This window comes from Mobula birostris, chromosome 11 (assembly GCF_030028105.1).
Source record: "Mobula birostris isolate sMobBir1 chromosome 11, sMobBir1.hap1, whole genome shotgun sequence".
In the NCBI taxonomy this organism is placed as follows: Eukaryota; Metazoa; Chordata; class Chondrichthyes; order Myliobatiformes; family Myliobatidae; genus Mobula; species Mobula birostris.
Window position 1 is genome coordinate 9,302,459 of NC_092380.1, and position 20,136 is coordinate 9,322,594.

Sequence of the window (20,136 nt, forward strand, 5' to 3'; positions counted from 1 at the left end):
AAAAAGGATTACTTCACAATTTGTTTTTTTTTCCCCCCTCTAACCTCATTTCTTTTTTGCAGAAAAAGCCACCTAAAACTTGCAAAAAGAAATGCATTTCCCTGAAACCTCGGGGCAGAAATGTTATCATGGTTGATATTGGTACATTTAAACCAATGCAGCCTATCACTTCATTTTAAGGAAATTGTCACACAGCACACAGGATTTACATTTTTACCCTAATGAACCAAAAAGCTACTACAGACTATCACGTCATATCACTAGAAGCTAATATGACAAGGCAGGGAGAGGGCGAGCCAAAAAAATACTTCAATCAGAATACCTGTTAGATGCAGTGTTAAACCGTACAGCTTTATAAACATAACTGAACACCATCAACCCTGGAATTTGGCTGCACAAGCAGAACATAGAAGCAGACAGTAATCTTTGTACCACTACACACTCAAATTTGTTAATTTGCACTGGCTTCCCATGATTCAATTCCTCAAGTTTTAAAAAGCTCAGCTTTATATTCAATTCCCTCCATGCTCTTAGCCTCACCTACATCCACAACCTTCTCTAGCCCAAGACTTTGTAACTTGACCCAACTATCTTGAACTGAATTGCTCCATAAATGACTGTCATGCTTCAGCATCCAGGCTCTGGGCTCTGTCATTCATCCCAAAGCCATCCAGTCCCATTCTAACTTCACAGTTAACTTAACATTTTGGTGACAATCTTCTTATGTGGTTTGACATCAGTTTCTTAAAGGGCTCTTGTGAAAAACTTTGGACATTTTGTGCTATATAATGACAAACTGTTATTGTTGCATCTTCATTCCAACAACCACGCCTTCCCAGCTGTTTCCATATCATCTGAAAACTCTGATGTCTTGTACTTTTCTTTCCTCTAAATCATTAATATAGATAGTAAATAATCAAGAATGAACAGCCAATTAGTGCACTCCACTAATTATATCCTCTTAGCCCGAAAAGGACTCATCCTCCTGTGTAATGATCGGTTTTCACGACAAGCTAACAGACAACGCTCTCATCTTGTGCAACAGCCTTTTATGTGGCACTTTGACAAAAATCTTCTGGATGTAAGCAGTCATAGCTGCAGCAAAGCAATCAATACTGGAGTTCACAGAAAAGAAAGGCAATCTTTGTGGAACATACAATTTTAGAGAGCGTTGAATAGGGTAGGTCTAGTGGGATACAGACTCTCATCCTTTGTTCATATTTCCTGTTGACGACATCACTTTAGAACTGCTATTTCCTCGCAATACAGGCAATACAGCCATTTGGATTACAGAAATTCATCCCAACAGAAGTCACAAACATTACCCAAAATAATGAGAAATGGAATGAAATTCACTCACTGAATTGATGTGAAACAGAAAATAAGCAAACTCTGGATTTTTCAACTCGTTTCTTGACACAGGCACAAATGACAAGGCCTTGTGTTAGAAACGGACAGTTTTCTAAGAATGTAGAGATAATCTGTAATCAACCTTTTCCAATTGGAAACAAATAATAATCAATTTAGTACCAGTTTGTATGAAATACATGCGAACTGTTGGGTGATGCAGCCCAGAAATGTTACAAGGAAAACTGCAAGGAACGGGTACTCTCATTGTCAGCAGATCAGCAACTGCTCAGCTCACCATTTTGAGTTGTTTGTGTGCAGGAGTCACTGCAACCTTCCTATATACTTATCAATTTAAACAAAAATCTGCACAAGATGTACCGTGATCCAAATCACATACGTTTTAGCAGCACAGACATGAATCAGAAACAGTGAATTAGTATAAAGATGATACACAATTTCTGCACAAAACAGAAAATGATCTGACAACTTAAATGAGTTTAGTTTCTGCAATGATTTTGAAAACATTACCATAAAATCTATTACCACAAAAGATCCAAACCCTTCAAAAAGCCAAATATGCTTTGTGCTATTGCAAATATTCACCCCACCAGGTTTCTAACTCGTCAAGAAAACATGCATGACACTCTCACAAGTGCAGTTATATAATTTAAGAAACAATGAATTAAATTCAAGCATATGCTTTCAACAGCCTAACCCTGTACAACAGAAATAAATGACCCTAGCTAGAAATGCATCAGAAAATATGACTAATTTTTATTCTCAAAGAAAGGAAATGCTATTACTCACTGTTGTTTTCCATTACTTACATTTCTATCTTCATACAAAATTTTAACTATGCACTATCTAGGAAATTGCATAATCTCAGAGTGCATCTAAACATATTTTGGTTTGTTAAATCATTCCCTCCTGCAAACCACCTTTCCCACCATAATTGTAAGAGTGTTTTCTAGCTGTTGCAACTACAAATGGGGGAAAATAAACTTGTTACTCTGAAAACCTGAAATACAACAGGGAGGTTCTCTGTTACATTACTCAAGTTACATTATCTAATATCTTTCTTGAACTTTTTGCAGATAACAGCAAACCTGATGTATTCCCAAAACTTCCCAACTGACACAATTGCTAGATTTCCTTTTCATTTGATAACATATTGATGCCATCAATTATTGATGCTAAATCTCATAGACATTATCTATTTGTTTATGTGCCTCAAACTAATAAGTAGATCAAAATAGCACAATAAGAAACAGCATGCAAAACAAGAGGTTGCCTCAGCTTCTGGCTAGAAGTTGACTGAAATTAGGCTCCAAAAATCGTGGAAATATTTTAGATAACCAAAAGATTCTGCAGATACTGGAAATCAGCAAGTCAGCAACATCTATGGAGAGGGAGAAAGAGTCGATGTTTCTAGCCAAAACCCTTCATCAGGACTGGGAAAAAAGGTGGAAGAAGCCAGAATACGGTGAGGGTAGGGGAAGGAGCACAGGGTAGAAGGTGATAGGTGTAACCAGATAAGGGGGAAGGAAGTGAGAAACTGGGAAGTGATAGGTGGAAAAAGGTAAAGGGCTGAAGGAGTGATCGGTTAGGAGTGGGACGTGGGAGAAAGTGAAGGAGAGTCATCAGAAGGTGGTAATTGGCAAGTGAGGAGGAGAAGGATGAGCCAGAAAGAGGAATTTAAAAAAAAAACAAGGGAGAAGGGGTGACAGTCTATTGACTGACTGCATCACAGCTTGTTATGAAAACACCAATGTAGCGGATACAGCCCAGTCCATCATGGGTAAAACCTCCCCTCTCCCCCCACCCCCCAACCATCACAGCAGCATCCATCACAGGAACCATCACCACTCAGGAGATGCTCTTACATTCTTTTCTCACTGCTGCCTTCAGGAAGGTGGTACAGGAGCCTCAGGACTCACACCACCAGATTCAGGAATGGTTATTACCCTTCAACCATCAGGCTCCTGAACCAGAAAGGATAACTTCACTTACTCTATCACTGAACTGTTCCCAGAACCTATGGACTCACTTTCAAAGACTCTTCATCTCATGTTCTCAATATTCATTGCATGTTTATTTATTATTACTTCTCTTTATTTCTGTATTTTCAGTTTGTTGTCTATTTACACACTAGTTGTCTGCCCTGTTCGTGTGTCTTTCTTTGATTATTATGGTTATTGGATTTATTGAGAATGCCCATAATAAAATGAATCTCAGGGTTGTACATGGTGACACATATGTACTTTGATGATAAATTTACTTTGAACTTTGAATTACCAGAAGTTAGAAAAACCAATGTCATACTGTCAGGTTGGAGGCTACCCAGAGGGAATTTGAGGATTTGCTCCTCCAACCTGAGAGTGGCCTCATTGCAGTGTTCTACAACCGGATTACCATCACGATTTTTCCTTTTCATACCTTGTGCATTTTCTTCCCGCTTGCGGGCCAGTTAGAGGAGTTGTAGGGTGAGCTACTCTCCTGAGTTCCAGTACTGTTCCACAAGCCTATTGGCCCATCATCATCTTCCTCCCAGCTTGGGGGCCGAGTATTTGCCACAGTAGGCCGATCACCACCTCCCCACCCATCCTGTATCGATTTTGAACCTGAAAAGATACATTTGGCATGTTAAAACTCAAAATTTAAAGTAATTTGTAAATTAATTTACAAACAAAAAAAATCACTGGACATAGGTTCCTGGTCACTCAACCATCAAAGGTGATAAATAACTGGAACAGAAAGGTCCCCTATCAGCAGCCATCAGGTATACAAGTCCAGTGCAAGAAATAAGACACAGGAGCAGAATCTGGCCATTCAGTCCATCAAATCTGTTCTGCTATTCAACACTGGCTGATTTATTATCCCTCTCAAGCCCATTCTCCTGCCTTCTCCCAGTAACCTTTGACACCCTTATTAATCAAGAACCTATCAACCTCAGCTTTAAAAATATCCAATGACTTGGCCTCCACAGTTGTTTGCAGCAGTCTGGATAAAGAAATTCCTCCTCATCTCTATTCTAAAGGGATGCCCTTGCATTCTGAGGTTGTGCCCTGTGGTCCTAGATTCCCCACTACTGGTAACATCCTCTTTATGTCCACTCTACCAAGGTTTAGTTAATTATTTTATTTAATTTAGATACAGCATGGAATAGACCCTTCGAGCACAATGAACCACACCACTGAACATGAGAGGAAACCCACGCATCCCACTGGGAGGACATAAAAATTCCTTACAGATGGCAGAATTGAACTTCGAACTCTGATGCCCCGAGCTGTAAAAGGGTCTCGCTAACCATTACACTACTATGGCACCGTTCAATATTCCATTGAGACCCCTCACCCCCACATTCTTCTAAACTCTAGTGAGTATAGGCCTAGATCAACTGCTTGAAAGAATGCTAACAAAATTAGAATTAAAAGATAAAATTATGCACAGCTAAAAATTTTTTAAAACCTAGTCACACAAAACATTGGGATTATTCCTAAAAGTCGAATTTACGACAATTTGTCATGTTCATTGTTTCAATTGATGAAATAAATATAAACAGCAGGTGATCAAAAATTCCAAGACTCAGTAATTTAACTAAGTTACTCGAGCTTTACAGAAGCTAAGCACTAGTACAGTATTGAATTGGACACCTTGTTTGGAAAGATTAAGCAATAGACAGGAAAACTGCGTCATGGTATGAAGCTAAACTCTAGTGATTCCAGAATCTTCCAAAATAAAAGTATGTAGCCTGTTGTCAAGCTGTGTTTGCAAGTGTCTAATCTATTCCAGGCAAACACCTTTCATTGCAATTTTAGAGTAAAATTCCAACTTTTACTGGATTTTAAAGTTTTAGAATTTTTCAACAAGTCATTGCCCTACTTGTGTGGCACAGCTCTAAACTCTATTTACTCCATTCTGTAATATCCACTGTGATATAGTAGGCATTCAATTCATTTCTTACACATTCACTTTTATACTCTAACAGGTGTATGTCAGCAGTGGGATAATCTCTTGATACTGTTGCATTAGTCATACAACTTCATAATGAGTCAGTGGACTGAATGCAGCACTTGTGGGAAATCCTTCCTTATCAAAGAAGCACAACATGATTCTGAGAACCCTAGCAACCTTCTGGTGAGAAGTTTGCTGAAGTGACTTTTTTTAATGTGACTCTTTGGAGATGAAGCACTGTTTTTGGCTTTACAGACATGCCTTTAACCAATGCTCTTTCAGGTGAGCGGAGTCCAGCCAGCAACGTAGTGGTACCAGCACTGGACTTTGAGGCGAGTGCTGGCCGGCTTCTTGCATGTTTTCTACCCGTGCAGGGTTGAGCCTCGAGCTAGCAACTCGGTTTCATACAAAACAAAAATGCTAAAGAAGCGACAAGGTTACCACCCGATGCACCACAGGCGTGGTGAGGAATAACAACATTTCAGCTGAGCAGATTGAAGCTAAAGCTGTGGGGCATGGCAGCCAGAAACTAAATTTGCTTCTCGTATTCAATAATTAAACACAATTTAAGATTTGTATATCATTTAGTCCAATGAAACCAAAGTGTTTGAATGCTGACAAATTAAGTTGCTGGAATTTTAATATTTATACCAATCTCCAATCCTTAATAACTTCTGCTGAATTTCCTACATCTGTCTTACTACGTGCTGCCATTCTGATATGGCATTCCCCTTCAAGACCCAGCTTTCTCTTAGCCAGCATTACCCTCATCCAGAGCCCTCAGCTAGGAATTTGTACTCACATTCTTCCTTCTCTCCAATATGTCCTGCCCTGAATACCAACAACCATCTGTTAATCCTCCCACTCTAGCTCCCTTCAGGCAGCATTGCTCTGTTCTGTGGCATTCACTCTGATGTAGTGGAGCAAAGAGAAGGATCTGTTTAAGTGAGCCTTTCAGAGTCATTGAGGCATTATAAAAATCTGAAAACTCAGTACCACAATGTGTCCGACATTAATAAGGAGTACAGATGTTGACTTAATTCAACACCCACACTCTTCTTACAATGCCTTCAAACCCAAAACAGGATTTTAAAAAATGGTATGGCAATGGGTGAAATCAAACAGTTTCATTTTCCATTCCACTTTATAAAGGGTTACCCTGCTTGCTGCCTCACAACTGCATTGCAGAGAGCTGATCTTTTTTAGGAAAACAAAGTTGAGTATCCCCATGGAACTGCGAACAATACACCAGAAAAATAAATTCAGCTTGCAATGGTCACCATTGTTAAAGCAAATACAGCAGGCAAGCACGTGCTACATGAAAGATAGGTTCTTTCCATTTAGCCAAGGCAGTCAAATTCAAAGGTTCTGTATGTATTTTAAGCTTAAAGATGTGAGCATTGCTGCAGGGAATGTCAGCTTACCACAACTAAAAGCTAACCATGTTAACAACATTTTTATTATTTTGAAAAACCTTCCACTGACCAGTAAGAAGGCATCAGTAATACGTTCTACTGTGTTTTGTTGAAACCCACAAAGTAAGCAGCTGACTCAGATTTAAACACAAATTTTCCAATTATGGTTAGCTCATCTCATTAAAATCACAACTCAGATTCAAAAAAACAGGATCTCTGCTGTTGTCTGGTGTGATGAGATAGAAAACTACAACATGCATATGGAATTCAGAGATTAATTCTTCCACCAGCAAATAGGTACAGCTCATAGGACACAAAGAAGCCTGTGTGTGCATACACTGCAACTCGGACTTCCCGGCATCAATCTGCATCTGCTGCCAACCTTTCCTGCAGTTGTAATTTAAAGGGTTACGGGAGAGTCAGAATAAAGTAGTTACACAGACGGATGACAATTATATGTAAAATTTCTGAGAAGCAGCACAGATCACAAGCACAAAACTTACACAACTCATGCTAAGAAACTGGGGGAGATCTCCCTGTGATGTGTAGTTATCAAATTTTCTAACTTGTATTAAGAATTTGGAAAAAATATCCAGTTTACCAAGTGACTGATGCAAATTAAGATGGTTTTGACGCATTAAGTAATTTGTGAACTAAAAGTGAGGATCTAAATCCTAGAAATCACCTTCCATATACCTTACAGGATAGAGTAAAGCACATCGGAGCAATTAACTATTTTTGAATCATTACCACTACTGTAATACAAATGACAGCCAATACACCAAGTAATGCATCTTTTATCTTTTTTTGCACTTACTGTAATATACACAGAGTTTTGTTTTCTCTGTATTTATTATGCATTTTACTGTACTGCTGCTGTAAAGTTTTGCAACATACGCTGGTGATACTAAACCTGATTCTGAAAGCCCCCACAAACATCAAATCAGATACTTGGATAAGCTGTAATGCTAATGTTGCACGAAGGTTGAGTATTGCAAGAACACAATCTCTTCTTGAAAATTTTGCCTTGAGATCTTTTACACAAGTAAGCAGGTGAGGCCTTAGGTAACTGCATTTTAAGAAAGGTAGAACTACCTCAGCGCTGTAAAGGAGTGTTGGCCCTTTGCACTCCAGTCTAGATGAATTGGCGCCACTTTCATGGGACCCAAAGTTGACTCTGTCTGCTCAACTGTAGCCAAAATAATTTACAGAAAGACAGACCCCATAATTGACTAATATTTCACTGCAGCAATAAAGCTGGCATGCAAATACTTTTTAAATAAAAGACATAATGCACTCCAGTCTTAGCCAACAAAACACAACCATTCCAAAAGAGTAAATCATTTTTGTTTTAGAGTGCACTGTCCTTCTCTAAACTTCTATTTAAAATAGAGCGTAATGGAGACCAGATTATGATAGCAGATTTTCCTCCTGCTGGCCCAAGGGTTATCCCAATGTGGAATTCCCAGTCTGGAATTTCCCCAGTCAACAAGGTTCAGTTGCACATTAACAAATGATGGATCAGCCCAGAATCTGAGAATTTGTTGTAATAGTGAGCTCTGAACCCATAATTAGAACTGACATTTACCATCTCGGTACATTATCATTTCTCAAGATTTATATTATCAGGTAATGATGTTTGGAACTTAACTCTACAAAGATAAGGAATATTAAATCCTAACACTCAATGGATGAACATTCTGTTTGATCCCTACTCTGAACTTGATATATAGTTTACCGGAAGCTCTATGCCTCACTGTCCACCTTGCTACTACGTGTTCAAGCCTAGACATCAGGTACTAGCAGACCATTCACAGGAAAGGCAGACAAAACTTATCTCTGCAGAAAGGCAGCTCCCCCAGAAGGCTTCACTAGATAAGGATCAACTTAGAAACATTAACCAAATCATTTCCCAGCCAAAATAACATGATTAATTCTGGGAGACAAACATGGAAGTTTCTTCGCCTGTAAAACTTAAATGCTGCAATTTAAGACTCAACTTATCCACCAGAATAAGTGATTTAGCTCTTTTTGTTGCAAAAGCAAAATATAATAAAAATGCAAAGAACAGGTATAGACAACATACCCCTCAGGCCTCACCACTCATCCACTTATTCATAAGACTCATAACTCTCAAAGAAACGTCCTATCTCTAAATTAATTATCCTGGGATAATATACTCTATTGCTAGACTCTCCAGCCATGGGAAAACAATTTCTCAGCATCACCCTGTCAATATTCCTCATCATATTGAATGTCTCAATGGAATCACCTCGTACTCTAGAAAATTACTCCAGTAACTCCAGATCAATCATTCCTCAATTAACAACTCCTCCAGAGGAATCAGGTGAAACAATGCTGCATTGACTCAAAGATTAACCTTTATTAGGATGGCCATGAATGTAGAGAGTACATTAAATGCCCCCCAAATTGCATAAAGTGATGTGCCACAGAACGTCTGATATAAATCAACAACTTGCTTGTACATTTGAATGCAAAAAGTGGAAGAATATATAAGCAATAGCCTACCAGCACTTGACGTGGAGCCACGTCCTGTAACTGCATTTGATGCGTTCTGCTCACGAGGCAACGGCCCACTTCCAGAGCTCTCACTTTGAGAGTTTTTGTCCCACAGATTCACATTCTTATAGTTGTAGCTGTTGGGATCACCCCAGGCTGAGGTGCCGTCATCAATCTCCATCTTTCGGGAGATGGACTGAGGTGAAGGCTCTTCCCATCCAGTAGGTTCTTCCTCCTTTGGCAAAGTTGGGATGGTTGCAGGTGGAACAGCAGAAGGCGGTATGGGCACAGGTGCAGAGCCCCAACCTGGTGCTGACTGTCGGTTACTACTGGAGGCAGTGCCCCAGGAACCAGACACATCCTGCTGTTTGCTCCAATTAGAAGTGGTTGCTTTGGATGGCTCACCCCATCCCTGGTGTCTTGGGGGGTCCTCCCACCCACCTCTTTGATTAGGATTGGAACTACTACCACCTCCCCAAGATCCTACATCACCACGGCCACTCTCACCCCATCTCGGGTTTGAACTGTCCCAGCCACCTGATTTTGGTTGTTCAGCTGGTTGCCCACTTCCATCGCCCCAGCCATTATTGGCCGGCCATCCTTGAGTTTGTTGCTGTCTTGCTCCCCAACCTGGCTCCTTCATTCTAGGCCCATCATTCCAAGATGGTGTTTTCTCTTCTGGTGTTCCACCTCCCCAACCTTGACTGCTCTTTGGGTCCACCCATCCACTTGGAGTCTTTGAATCCTTCCACTCGATGTTTGAAGACTGCGGAGCATCTCCCCACCCAGAGGTGCAGTGACTGGTTTGACTGGGCCCTTCGCCCCAGCCCCCTGAGTTAGAGCTCTGAGTGGCAGTGCTCTCCCACCCTTCTGTTCCTTTGTCTGTGCGCCTCTCATTCCTAGGTGACTCCTGGACATCCCAAATTGTGTTCTGCTTTATCTGAGTTTGGCCCCACCCAGTATTTGACAGCACTCTTGGGTCTAGATCAGCCCTGTTCATTACATTTTGTAATACTTCTTCTTGGTCAGGATGATCAGCCTTGTTTGAGCGCCGTCCTCCTGGGTGGTTGTCAGAGCCCCCCTTTTTGTTGTTGCTTCGACTACCAGAGTCACTCCCAGTGGAACTAGAGGCTTTTGCCCAGTTGGAAACTTGAGCATTCTCTCCTTGGTTTTCTGGGAGGGGATTTACCCTGTGATTGTCCCATCCGCCTGTGCCACAATTCTGTTCCTTAGCAGAGCCAACCCAATCTCCTTCTGACTGATTATCAGTCCCTGGCTGTTGACCCCACAAACCCTGAGCACTACCAGATGCTGTTCTGTTCCCTTTACCCCAGTTTTTTGCTTTGTTGGGGTCTTGTGTCTCAGAGTCCCAGGATCCACCATTATTGTCCCATGATTCAGTCCTTGATCTATTCACAAGTAATTGTTTCACACCAGAGCCATTCTTTGCTGCATCATCGCCACTGCGTCCATTATTGCCATCAGCTCCTGTACCATTTTGTCCAGAAATGGAATCAGTTCCAGAAGACCCCCAAACAGTATTCCAAGTACCCCCAGTTGCCCGTCCCTCCATAGTTCCTCTAATACTGCCTTCGGATGAGGCTTCAGTGCTCACAGATTGATTCAAAACCAAGGGGTTTCCCAAACCCATTCCTAAGGGCATATTCCAGGTCCCATTCCCTGTTGTTTCAGACACTCCCTTATTTTGTAAAGGGTTCCCAGTGCTCTGTGAGCTTGCATTCAAAGAGTTAGTGTCGCCATTATTTGGTCCATCAGTGTTAAGAGCTTGAAATTGAGGCTGTTCTCCAACAGAAGCATTCCATGTAACACCCGCATTTTCCGTTTTAGACTGTTTTGCCCAGGCGCTTGTAGAAGTACCATCCTGATCCCTAGGGCTTTGACCTACTGCACTAAGTTGTGCACTGGAGCTCGAAATGTCCGTCTCCGAAGTCCCTTTTCCAGAAGTGCCCTCCTGGCCCAATACTGGCCAGGCCGATGGGTTGATGTTTGGGTTCAAGGTCAACCCAAGGCCAGCTCCATCGGGGCTGCTCAAGTTTTTCCAATTATTAAGTCCGTCTTTGCTCTCCGAAGAGATGGAAGATGCGTGACTGGGTTTAGGCACAAGGCCCATGTTCCAGGCCCCCATTTTACATTCATTCTTTCCGCCCCCAGCAGCGAACTGGTTTGCAGCTCCTTTGCAACTCCTGGCAGCGCCACTTCCAGGTGGCTGGCTCTTCTCAGAGCCAAGGTTTGAGGCACCTTCGTTATCTATGTGTTCCGAAGCCGACTCAGAGTCTCTGCCTGTGATGCAAGGCCAAGCCTCCATATCAGACCCGTCTACGATTAACTTATCCCAGCCGTGGTTGAGGTCAGTGCTGGATGATCCAGAACCCCAAGGAGAATTTGCATAATTTGAACCAGCACCCCCAGGGTTTGTGTCTACAAAAGAAAACAAAACATGTAACTAACACCTGAAATATTAAATGAGAAAAATGTAAATATCTATTCGAATAAGTGTTTCAAAATTATTTTCAACATAGTTGACACTGACAAAATATACTTCCAGGATTATTAAAAAAAACAGGGAACAAAGATAAAACAGGCCATCGACCAATACCAACCAAAAATTAATGTTTCAGTCTTTTAAAAGAAAACAGAAGGAAAAATTAACAATGGAAGTTTTCATATCCGAGTTGAATACAATAGATTCAAGAAACCTGAAACCATCTTGAAGAAAGCTAAAAAAAAAAGTGAATAATCCAGAATAAATATTGGTTGCCAAGAACCATCATGAGACAAATACCCATTAAATTTTAAGCATTATCAAGGGGCACAGCCAACTGAACTCTGATCCAACTGCAAGTGTCCAGAACATTGATTCCATTAACAAATCTTTGATATCTGGCTATATCAAAGGAGAAAAAGTGACCACAGCAATCATAACATTTGATTACTGTTCTCTCAGTAAAGGCGAGGGCATGAACATTTGAATTTAGAGTTATAATCAGTTTGTCCAATTGGGTTCCTTAAGACTCTAGATCAGATCTGGTCACATCATTTAAATGAGGTTAATCAGTGTAAAATGGTGTTTGCTAGGTTTCTGTCAAAGTGAATAAAGATCTACAAAACCCTATTTAACAAACAGAAATGATAAATGGGGAAATATAATACCTGCCCAACTTGTCTTTTTTAAATTGCAACTCTTAGAATAGAGAAGCTGGAGAAGAGTAGTGTCATGAAGCGCACTGAACTAAACAGGCTACATAATTCAGGTAAGATATTTAGCTTATGGAAAATTAGCTGATCCCAGCCAAGTCTGTAGCTGAGCCAAGACAAAAGATGTTACACAAGTCTCCCTGTTTCTGGGATGAAGGAAGAACCATCTATGTAGTGTCTCAGCAGCCAGACAACTTGCTGCTTGTTCCATTCAGGAGCAGCAGTGTTGGACGGTTCCTCTCTTCCTCGATGTCTTGTCGGAAGATCCAACCCACCTCTTTGATTGGGTCCAATGGGTTTCTCATTCTTGATTACAATTTAATTTGCTTCCTCATATTACTAACTATTCAGTGGCTTTGATGAAGTTTCATGCTGGCAACCAAATTAAGTAGCCCATCAACTGTCCATTGTAATTAACTGTTTAAAAGATGGGCAGCTGAGAAAATATCTATGATTCCCTGGTCCTTGGAAATGAACACAGAGAAACACCCCAGGAGAGGAGAATACTTAACAGTGTGAAGCATGCTGCTACCACTGTTACAGATGAGCTGCTATGACTTTGATTTTTAATACTTTCCATCGGCAGGCAGTAAGCATCAAGGCTGCTCTATATTCATGGTCTGTCCTGTATTTCTATCCAGTGTTTCCATAAATTGATACTAAAATCAGAAATTGTTCAGAGTGAGGAAGGGACTCTTGTGTATTGTGTCAATGGCATTCACACAGGGACTATACTCTGCTTTGTGGCATGACCTTGTCTCAGAAGAGTATTAAGTCCCCTCATGGGCATTAGCTGGTATTAAACAAAGTTTTACAGTACAACTCACGCAAAATCAGTGAAGCAACAACCTGGAAGAGAAATCTAATGTTCACCATTTTCTCAGTGCCATCATCGCTTTTGCATTTTCCCATAAAACATCAGAAGCTGAAAACTGCATCCACTTACCCACTGGTGTACTGCCGTGCTGCAGTGGACCGTTGGGTTGTGCAGTGCCAGGGTTTGATCCTGGCAACCCAGGAGGCCCCGCCCCACCTCCAAGAAGTCCACAGGAAGGCGGAGGGGGCTGACCACGTTTTAGTAACACTTTGTGCTCTTGCTGGCGAAATCGAGGAGGCACCTCACGGGGCAGATAGCGGGCGGCGTTCTGTGGCTGGCCGTTGGTGGCCACCGCCCTTTTGGCATTGTTACCACCGTTGCCGGCTGGTGTTGGAACACTGCCAACTGAGGTGGCAGTTGGAGGCTGGCTTAGGCTTGGCTTCGTCGCTTCGGGCACTAAGGGAAAAAGTGTTTAGAGAACAATTAGCCAGCAGAAACTCAGGTATATGAAAATAAAGAATGCAAGGTTCCACTAATGTTTACAACATCTTTCAGCAATTACTCAATATGCACTTAAGTTTATAAGGAACACATTAATGCAAGGCAAATTTGTTTAAGGATACAAAATGCTAACTTTTTTTGAAGTTCAAAGAGGAAAATAATTTCAGAAATTACTAACTGAGTAGATATTAACATGAGTCATATGCACAAATAATTTATGGAATAGAGCCATAAAGATGAAAATGGGATCCATCTGGGACTAACAGCACAAGTCCAGTTATCAACAGGCCTTACTTGGAGAAAAATCTATGAATGATTTCCTCACACCTCTCCATACTCCACAGGACTGCAGAATGTGTGTTTAAATCTGGAGTGTTGATATCATCCAAGCAGTAAGGCAGAGCAATAAACAGATCTATGACTGCCTCCAGGAAATCAAATATCTCCTACTGTTGCAGCCAGACATTTCCAAAGATTTCCACCAATTCCCTCTAATCTCCAAGCTTTTATTTGTAGAGTTTCAGCAGAGAATTAGCCACAACCTTACCAAACAACGAAGCAGCCCTAAAGGATTAAACATCCTACTAAGCCTGTTCCATTTTCTCCCTCATTACCAAAAGTAGCTGGAGATCAGCTCCTCAGTCTTTAATTATTACTACCCTTAATCATCCTCAAGGAGCTCAACAACATCAGCACAAAGATCATTCTTTATCCAATGTCTTTGTTTCTCCTTTTCTGCCATCAAGCCCTGTATTCCAGAGGATGCTCAGACGGAAACAGGGACCATTAAATGGGATAAAGTACCTGAATGGAGGAAAAACACCAAAGGGAAAAAAATCTACTGGGGTTCCCCACCCTTTACATGCCATGCACTAATACCATTACACAAAGGTTCTGTGAACCTCAGGTCGGGATCCCCTGAACTGGAAGAGAACTTTGAGGTTAAAATATTTCACTTTGAACCAGACAACTGCATTAAGGACAGGAAAGGGGAAAGAAAACTTGAATTCCCTCATATAGCAACATTTACATAGGATATCTAAATAGAACCACTGGATTTTAGGTTCTATAGAATTCACAAGGAAGAAAAGGATTACAGAATACAGCTTTAAGGAGAAACCACCATGAAACAGAGGTGTTCTCTTCTCGCTGCTGCCATTAGAAAGGTGGGACAGGAGCCTCAGAACACAACACTACCAGGTTCAGGAACAGTTATTTTTCCTCAACCATCAGGCTCTTGAAACAGTGTGGATAACTTAATTCGCCCCATCATTGAACTGTTCCCACAACCTATGGACTCGTTTTTCAACGACTCTTCATTTCATGTTCTTGATATTGCTCTATTTTTTTTTGTCTTTTGTGTTTGCAGTTTTGCACACTGGTGTTTGTCTACCTTGATGGGCAAAGTATTTCACTGATTATAGGGCAAAAGTTTAGGGGTAACATGAGGGGGAACTTCTTTACTCAGAGAGTGGTAGCTGTGTGGAACGAGCTTCCAGCAGAAGTGGTTGAGGCAGGTTCGATGCTGCCGTTTAAAGTTAAATTGGACAGTTATATGGACAGGAAAGGAATGGAGGGTTATGGTCTGAGTGCAGGTCGGTGGGACTAGGTGAGAGTAGGAGATCGGCATGGACTAGAAGGGCCGAGATGGCCTGTTTCCGTGCTGTAATTGTTATATGGTCGTTATATTACAGTTCTTGGATTTATTGAGTATGCCTGCAAGAAAATGAATCTCAGGGTTATATATGGTGACATGAACATACTTTGATAATACATTTACTTTGAACTTTGTATCAGGGTAGGAATTACAAATAAAAGTCTATAAAAGGTTCCCAACACTGATGAAAGAAAATATAGAAGTTCTAAAGGAAAAATGGAGCAAAAAAAATTCTAAGAGGCTTGTAATAGAGCCCTTCAGATGAAGGATCTTCAGTACAGTTCTGGTTATCTTTCAGATTTCCAGCAGTCACATATTTTCATTTTCAAATGGATAATATATGACCTTTACTTACAGAGGCTGGGTTACTGCAGTATTTTGGACTGCTTGTAAATCACACTGCAAACCAAACTATAGACAAGCCCTCTTATCTTGAGCCAGGTAGTTTATCATTCGGAGATGCAAGCTCCTCTCTGCTGACCATGATGGATTTCCAGCTGGGATCGAGAACAGCTTGCACTACTTGGAACTGCCTCAAAATGCTAATGTAACCATGCTGCTGTGTTTAGTTCATTGATGTAGGGTGTTGTCCCATTGAGACCAGGCATTTAGTATCATGGCTAGTGCTTCAAACAAACATTTTTTTTCAAACACTGTGGCACATACCTAGTTCATCACATATTTATTGAGCACGTGACAATTGAACAAAATTTTTATAGGATTCAAGATAATCATTTCACACCTGGTAAAACAGGGCAGAGTTCCATTTTAAAATAGGGTAACAAGGAGAATGAGAAAAGCCCACTAATTCATTTTCAGGTAACAGCACAGCACTACGCATCATATACACAAGGGCAAAATAAAATACTCTTCAAGACCACACAGAGCACAATAGCTAGCCTCACAGGTGCAGGAGCTTTGGTTTGATAATAACCCCATGCACTGATTGACAGTTAATACAGCCTCTTTGGAGCAGTGTGGGTTTCTGATGGGTGCTCCAGTTTCCTTCCACATCCCAAAGATTTGCTGGTAGATTAACTGGTGACTGCAAATTATACAGTATTAAGGGGCAAAAAGAAAATTGATGTGCATTGATGACAGAGAACAAGGGGATGGGAGCAGGTGCTATGGATTGCTCTGTTTTTCACTGAACTGAAGATGTGTGTACTCTGCCAGAACTGCATCAAGGTATTTTATGATGAAGCAGTATCAAGATTTGAATTTAATTATTTTTTTTTTTTGCAAAGACTTTGCCCACACTGCCATGAAATTCAGATGCAAAAAGCATTCAAATCCATTACATAGAATACAGACCATAATGCAGACTTGCCCATCTTTGCACAACACCATTTAATCCATCAGGTCTAACTTGCCATTCTTGGTAATGGCAGATCTTTTAACCCACTTTATCTTTCTTTGTTTGACTTAATCCTTTTGCTTGAAGCAAGTAACATCTTTTAAATGCATCAGTCTTTATGGCCCTTTGAGACAATAAACTCTACACAAGCACCTCACTTTGCACAATGCTGCTTTGTCTGGAATAGCTTTGAACCAGGTTGTTTCAAATGCTAAGGTACATTCACTTACATTAGACTTCCCTTTCTGAGGAAAGAGTGTTTCCTTCCTGCTCTACCTCTGGAGGCATTGTTTGTTTTGAACAAACATCACTTCCTGTTCATAAGCTGTTTTTCCACATTATTTCCTGCGCGGGTTAATTCAGATTTCAACTTGAAGCAAACACTTGAAAGGCATCCATGTCCATCCACTCTTTATTTGCCCTTGAAAAAACAATATCTTTTCAAAGTGTTTTCTCATTAAAAACTCTGAAGAAAGCTTCCAGTTCGAGTGAATTTTGAAAAGGTGCTTAACTCCAGTCCTAGCTTTGTAAGCAACACTGCGAGAGCAACAGAGCCAAAAGATAACTCATCTTCAAAGGCATCGCTGCTGATTGGAGACAGGTCTGAACAGCTTATGTTACAATATCGCTTCTGACCCCAGCAACTTCAATCAACCGAGCCCTGGAAATCAGGTCAGAATGTGGTGCATCAATTGCATCTTCACAATGATCAAGCAAAACCACGCTTACCATAACTACAGCACAGGTCCAGAACAGAACTGAAGCAGCAGGAATGAGAACAGCATATGCTAAATGCGAAGCTGAAATGCTAATTCAAAACGCTCGTGTAGAAGCTACAATGACTGCCCTCAAAGATGAGTGTGAAGCTGAGGCTTTCTTAGCAGAGACAAATGTGTATGAAGTGGCAGCTGTCTTAGACAGTGGTAGTCGTCTCTCTCTAGGAAGGTGACTGAAGAACCAACCATTGGTGCAAGTCATCTAATACAATATAGTTGCTCAACAGAAGATGAAATCAAAGCAACAAAAGGTAGGAACCAGCATCCCATCAAGCTTCACAAAGTTTTACCCAGTCCTCCTCCTGAACTTGGATCCTTTGCTTCAGATTCAAACCCAAAGAGGAGGAATTCTCATTCAAGGTACAAAGTCACCCAACTTGGAAACACATGGGTGTTCACCACTTAATAAGAGCAGACAAGGATTAAATGGTGAACCAAGTGTATGTGTGGCTCACCCTTTCAACAGAAGCTACCACAAAGCCTACTGCACAGCCCCCACTTGCTACACCAGGCTGTAATGATAAACCACCATTGGACAATAGTTTGAGTGAGATGCTGAGTCTGACTAGAGAAGCCCTGAGGCAGTAGTCCAAATCTGGACCAGACAGTCATCTGGATAAGTGGGAGAAACTGGGGAGGGTAGCATTGGAGAAGCAGTAACAATATATTGCAAAATACAGATAGACACAGTGCAGCAAAGCATCAATGGTCTCCAGGAAACTGGGCCAAGAACCTATCGACTATTCAGAAGAATTGGACAGCTGTAGATTCAGGGCCAGCACCTTGGGCTATTGCTGGTTCTAACATACCTGCAGTGGAGCATGGCAGAAAGCCAGCTGAGCATCCAGATGTAGCTACTTCCTCGGACACTCTAAAGACACGTTCTGGGATATCAGAAGTTACCAGAAGCAGAGCCAGTAGGTTTGTCCCCAAGTCAATAGGAGCAGAGGTCTGCTTACCCCTGCCAACTCTCATTGACTATGACCATATTCGCAAAAACAGAGATGAAATCCTAATTCCTGAAGGGGCACCTGATTGTTCACATCTTAAGGACATAGCTGACAATATCCTCCCATGTGACTCTTCTGCTGAAATTCTCTAGTTGCCTGGCAGAGACACCAACCATATACATAAGGTATGTGAACAGCACAATGGTCAGCACATCGCACCTGTGTCCAACGACTGGACATGGGTTCAGTCACAGTGAGTAAAATCTGCCTCGATAGTGCTCATCAGCCCATTTAATATCCTGGAGAATGGGCATCAAAGTCATTTCAAACCCTGTGAGAGTTGTATCTATTTGAAAGAGAAGATTGTAGGAATAGCCAATGACAGCCTTTGCAGTGTGGCACACTTATAAGCAACCTCTCAGAGTAACCCAACTGGGCAAAAATTAGAATCCTCCTTGTTGTTCAAAGGCAGGTGAATGTAAAGGATGTGCAGTGCATCACAAAGCAGGAAGCTTTCCCAATCCAAAGTTAACTTAGTGAACTCTGTCACTTTCTTGACTCTGAGGGACTACAGCAAGTCGGAGGACATATTACGAGAGCACAACTCACTTCAGAGATACCTGACACAATCATTATTCTGGGTGAGCACCATGTCACCAATCTGCTCATCAGACATGGCCACAAGCAAGTATATCATCAAGGACATTTTTGAAGCAAGACACTTAAGGACTGTGCAGTAAGACTGTTTCAAGACTGGTCTTTGAAACTGTCCATTCATTTGCCAAATACTCCATTAAGTGATCATTTGACTTTTAATTTCAGTAGTTAAGTTTGACACCATGGATGTCAGGTAGGAAGCGTTCTGCCTCTGGAAGCGCTGTTTGTTTTGTCTGCAGTTTGTTTTGCATGAACCATCACTTCTTGTTCGTAAGCTTTTTTTAAAACTATAAACAATTTTTTGCATGGTTAATTTGGATTTCCGCTCGGAACAAACATGGTGGAAAGACATCCATCTCCAGCCACTCTTTATTTGCTCTTGAAACAGCAATATCTGTGAGTCTTAAGCTTTCTTAATATTGGTAAACATTTAGCAGATGTACTTTGAAGGAAGAATTATGTTTACTGTTCATCACTATTAAGCTATCATCATGCCACAAGCTCATTCCAGTCTATGGCATAGCCATAGGACATTGGGTGTGTGTATTACTTTGTTTTATGGTGATCATGAAAATAATTGATAATATTAGTGTATTCAGCCATGAGATGATTCTGTATTGAATTTAATATGTGTTTTACTTAATTTTCTGCAGTTTCACTGAAGTTTTCTCATTGAGAACCCTGAAGAAAGCTTCCGGCTCAGGTGAGTTTTGAGAATGTGTTTAACTCCCTGCATAGCTTTGTGCATAATGCATTGCGAGGGCATTAGACTTTCTATCCTGTTAAATTCCTTCATCACATTCAACATCTTGTAAAATTGTCAGAAATATGCAAATTACAAATGCAATTCTTTCCAAATTTTTTTTTAGAAATAAAGGGCTATTTGCAACATTTTCCCAGCTTCCTTAATGTCGTAATTGTTGTCTTCCACAATGTTAACACCCAAATAAATGTCGTGCACAATTA

At 41.0% G+C, this 20,136-nt stretch overlaps 1 protein-coding gene across 6 annotated transcripts in view; it reads right to left on the reverse strand.

Annotated features, from left to right (window-relative positions):
- LOC140204795 (trinucleotide repeat-containing gene 6B protein-like) overlaps positions 1-20,136 on the reverse strand; it is a 210,621-nt gene that overhangs the window by 34,466 nt on the left and 156,019 nt on the right. For all 6 annotated transcript variants that reach the window (XM_072271599.1, XM_072271600.1, XM_072271597.1 and 3 more), the window contains 3 exons: positions 13,402-13,728; positions 9,249-11,678; positions 3,787-3,971 (listed from right to left, as the gene is read on the reverse strand). In XM_072271599.1, the coding sequence (XP_072127700.1) occupies positions 3,787-3,971; positions 9,249-11,678; positions 13,402-13,728 (2,942 nt within the window). The remainder of the gene's footprint in view (positions 1-3,786; positions 3,972-9,248; positions 11,679-13,401; positions 13,729-20,136) is intronic.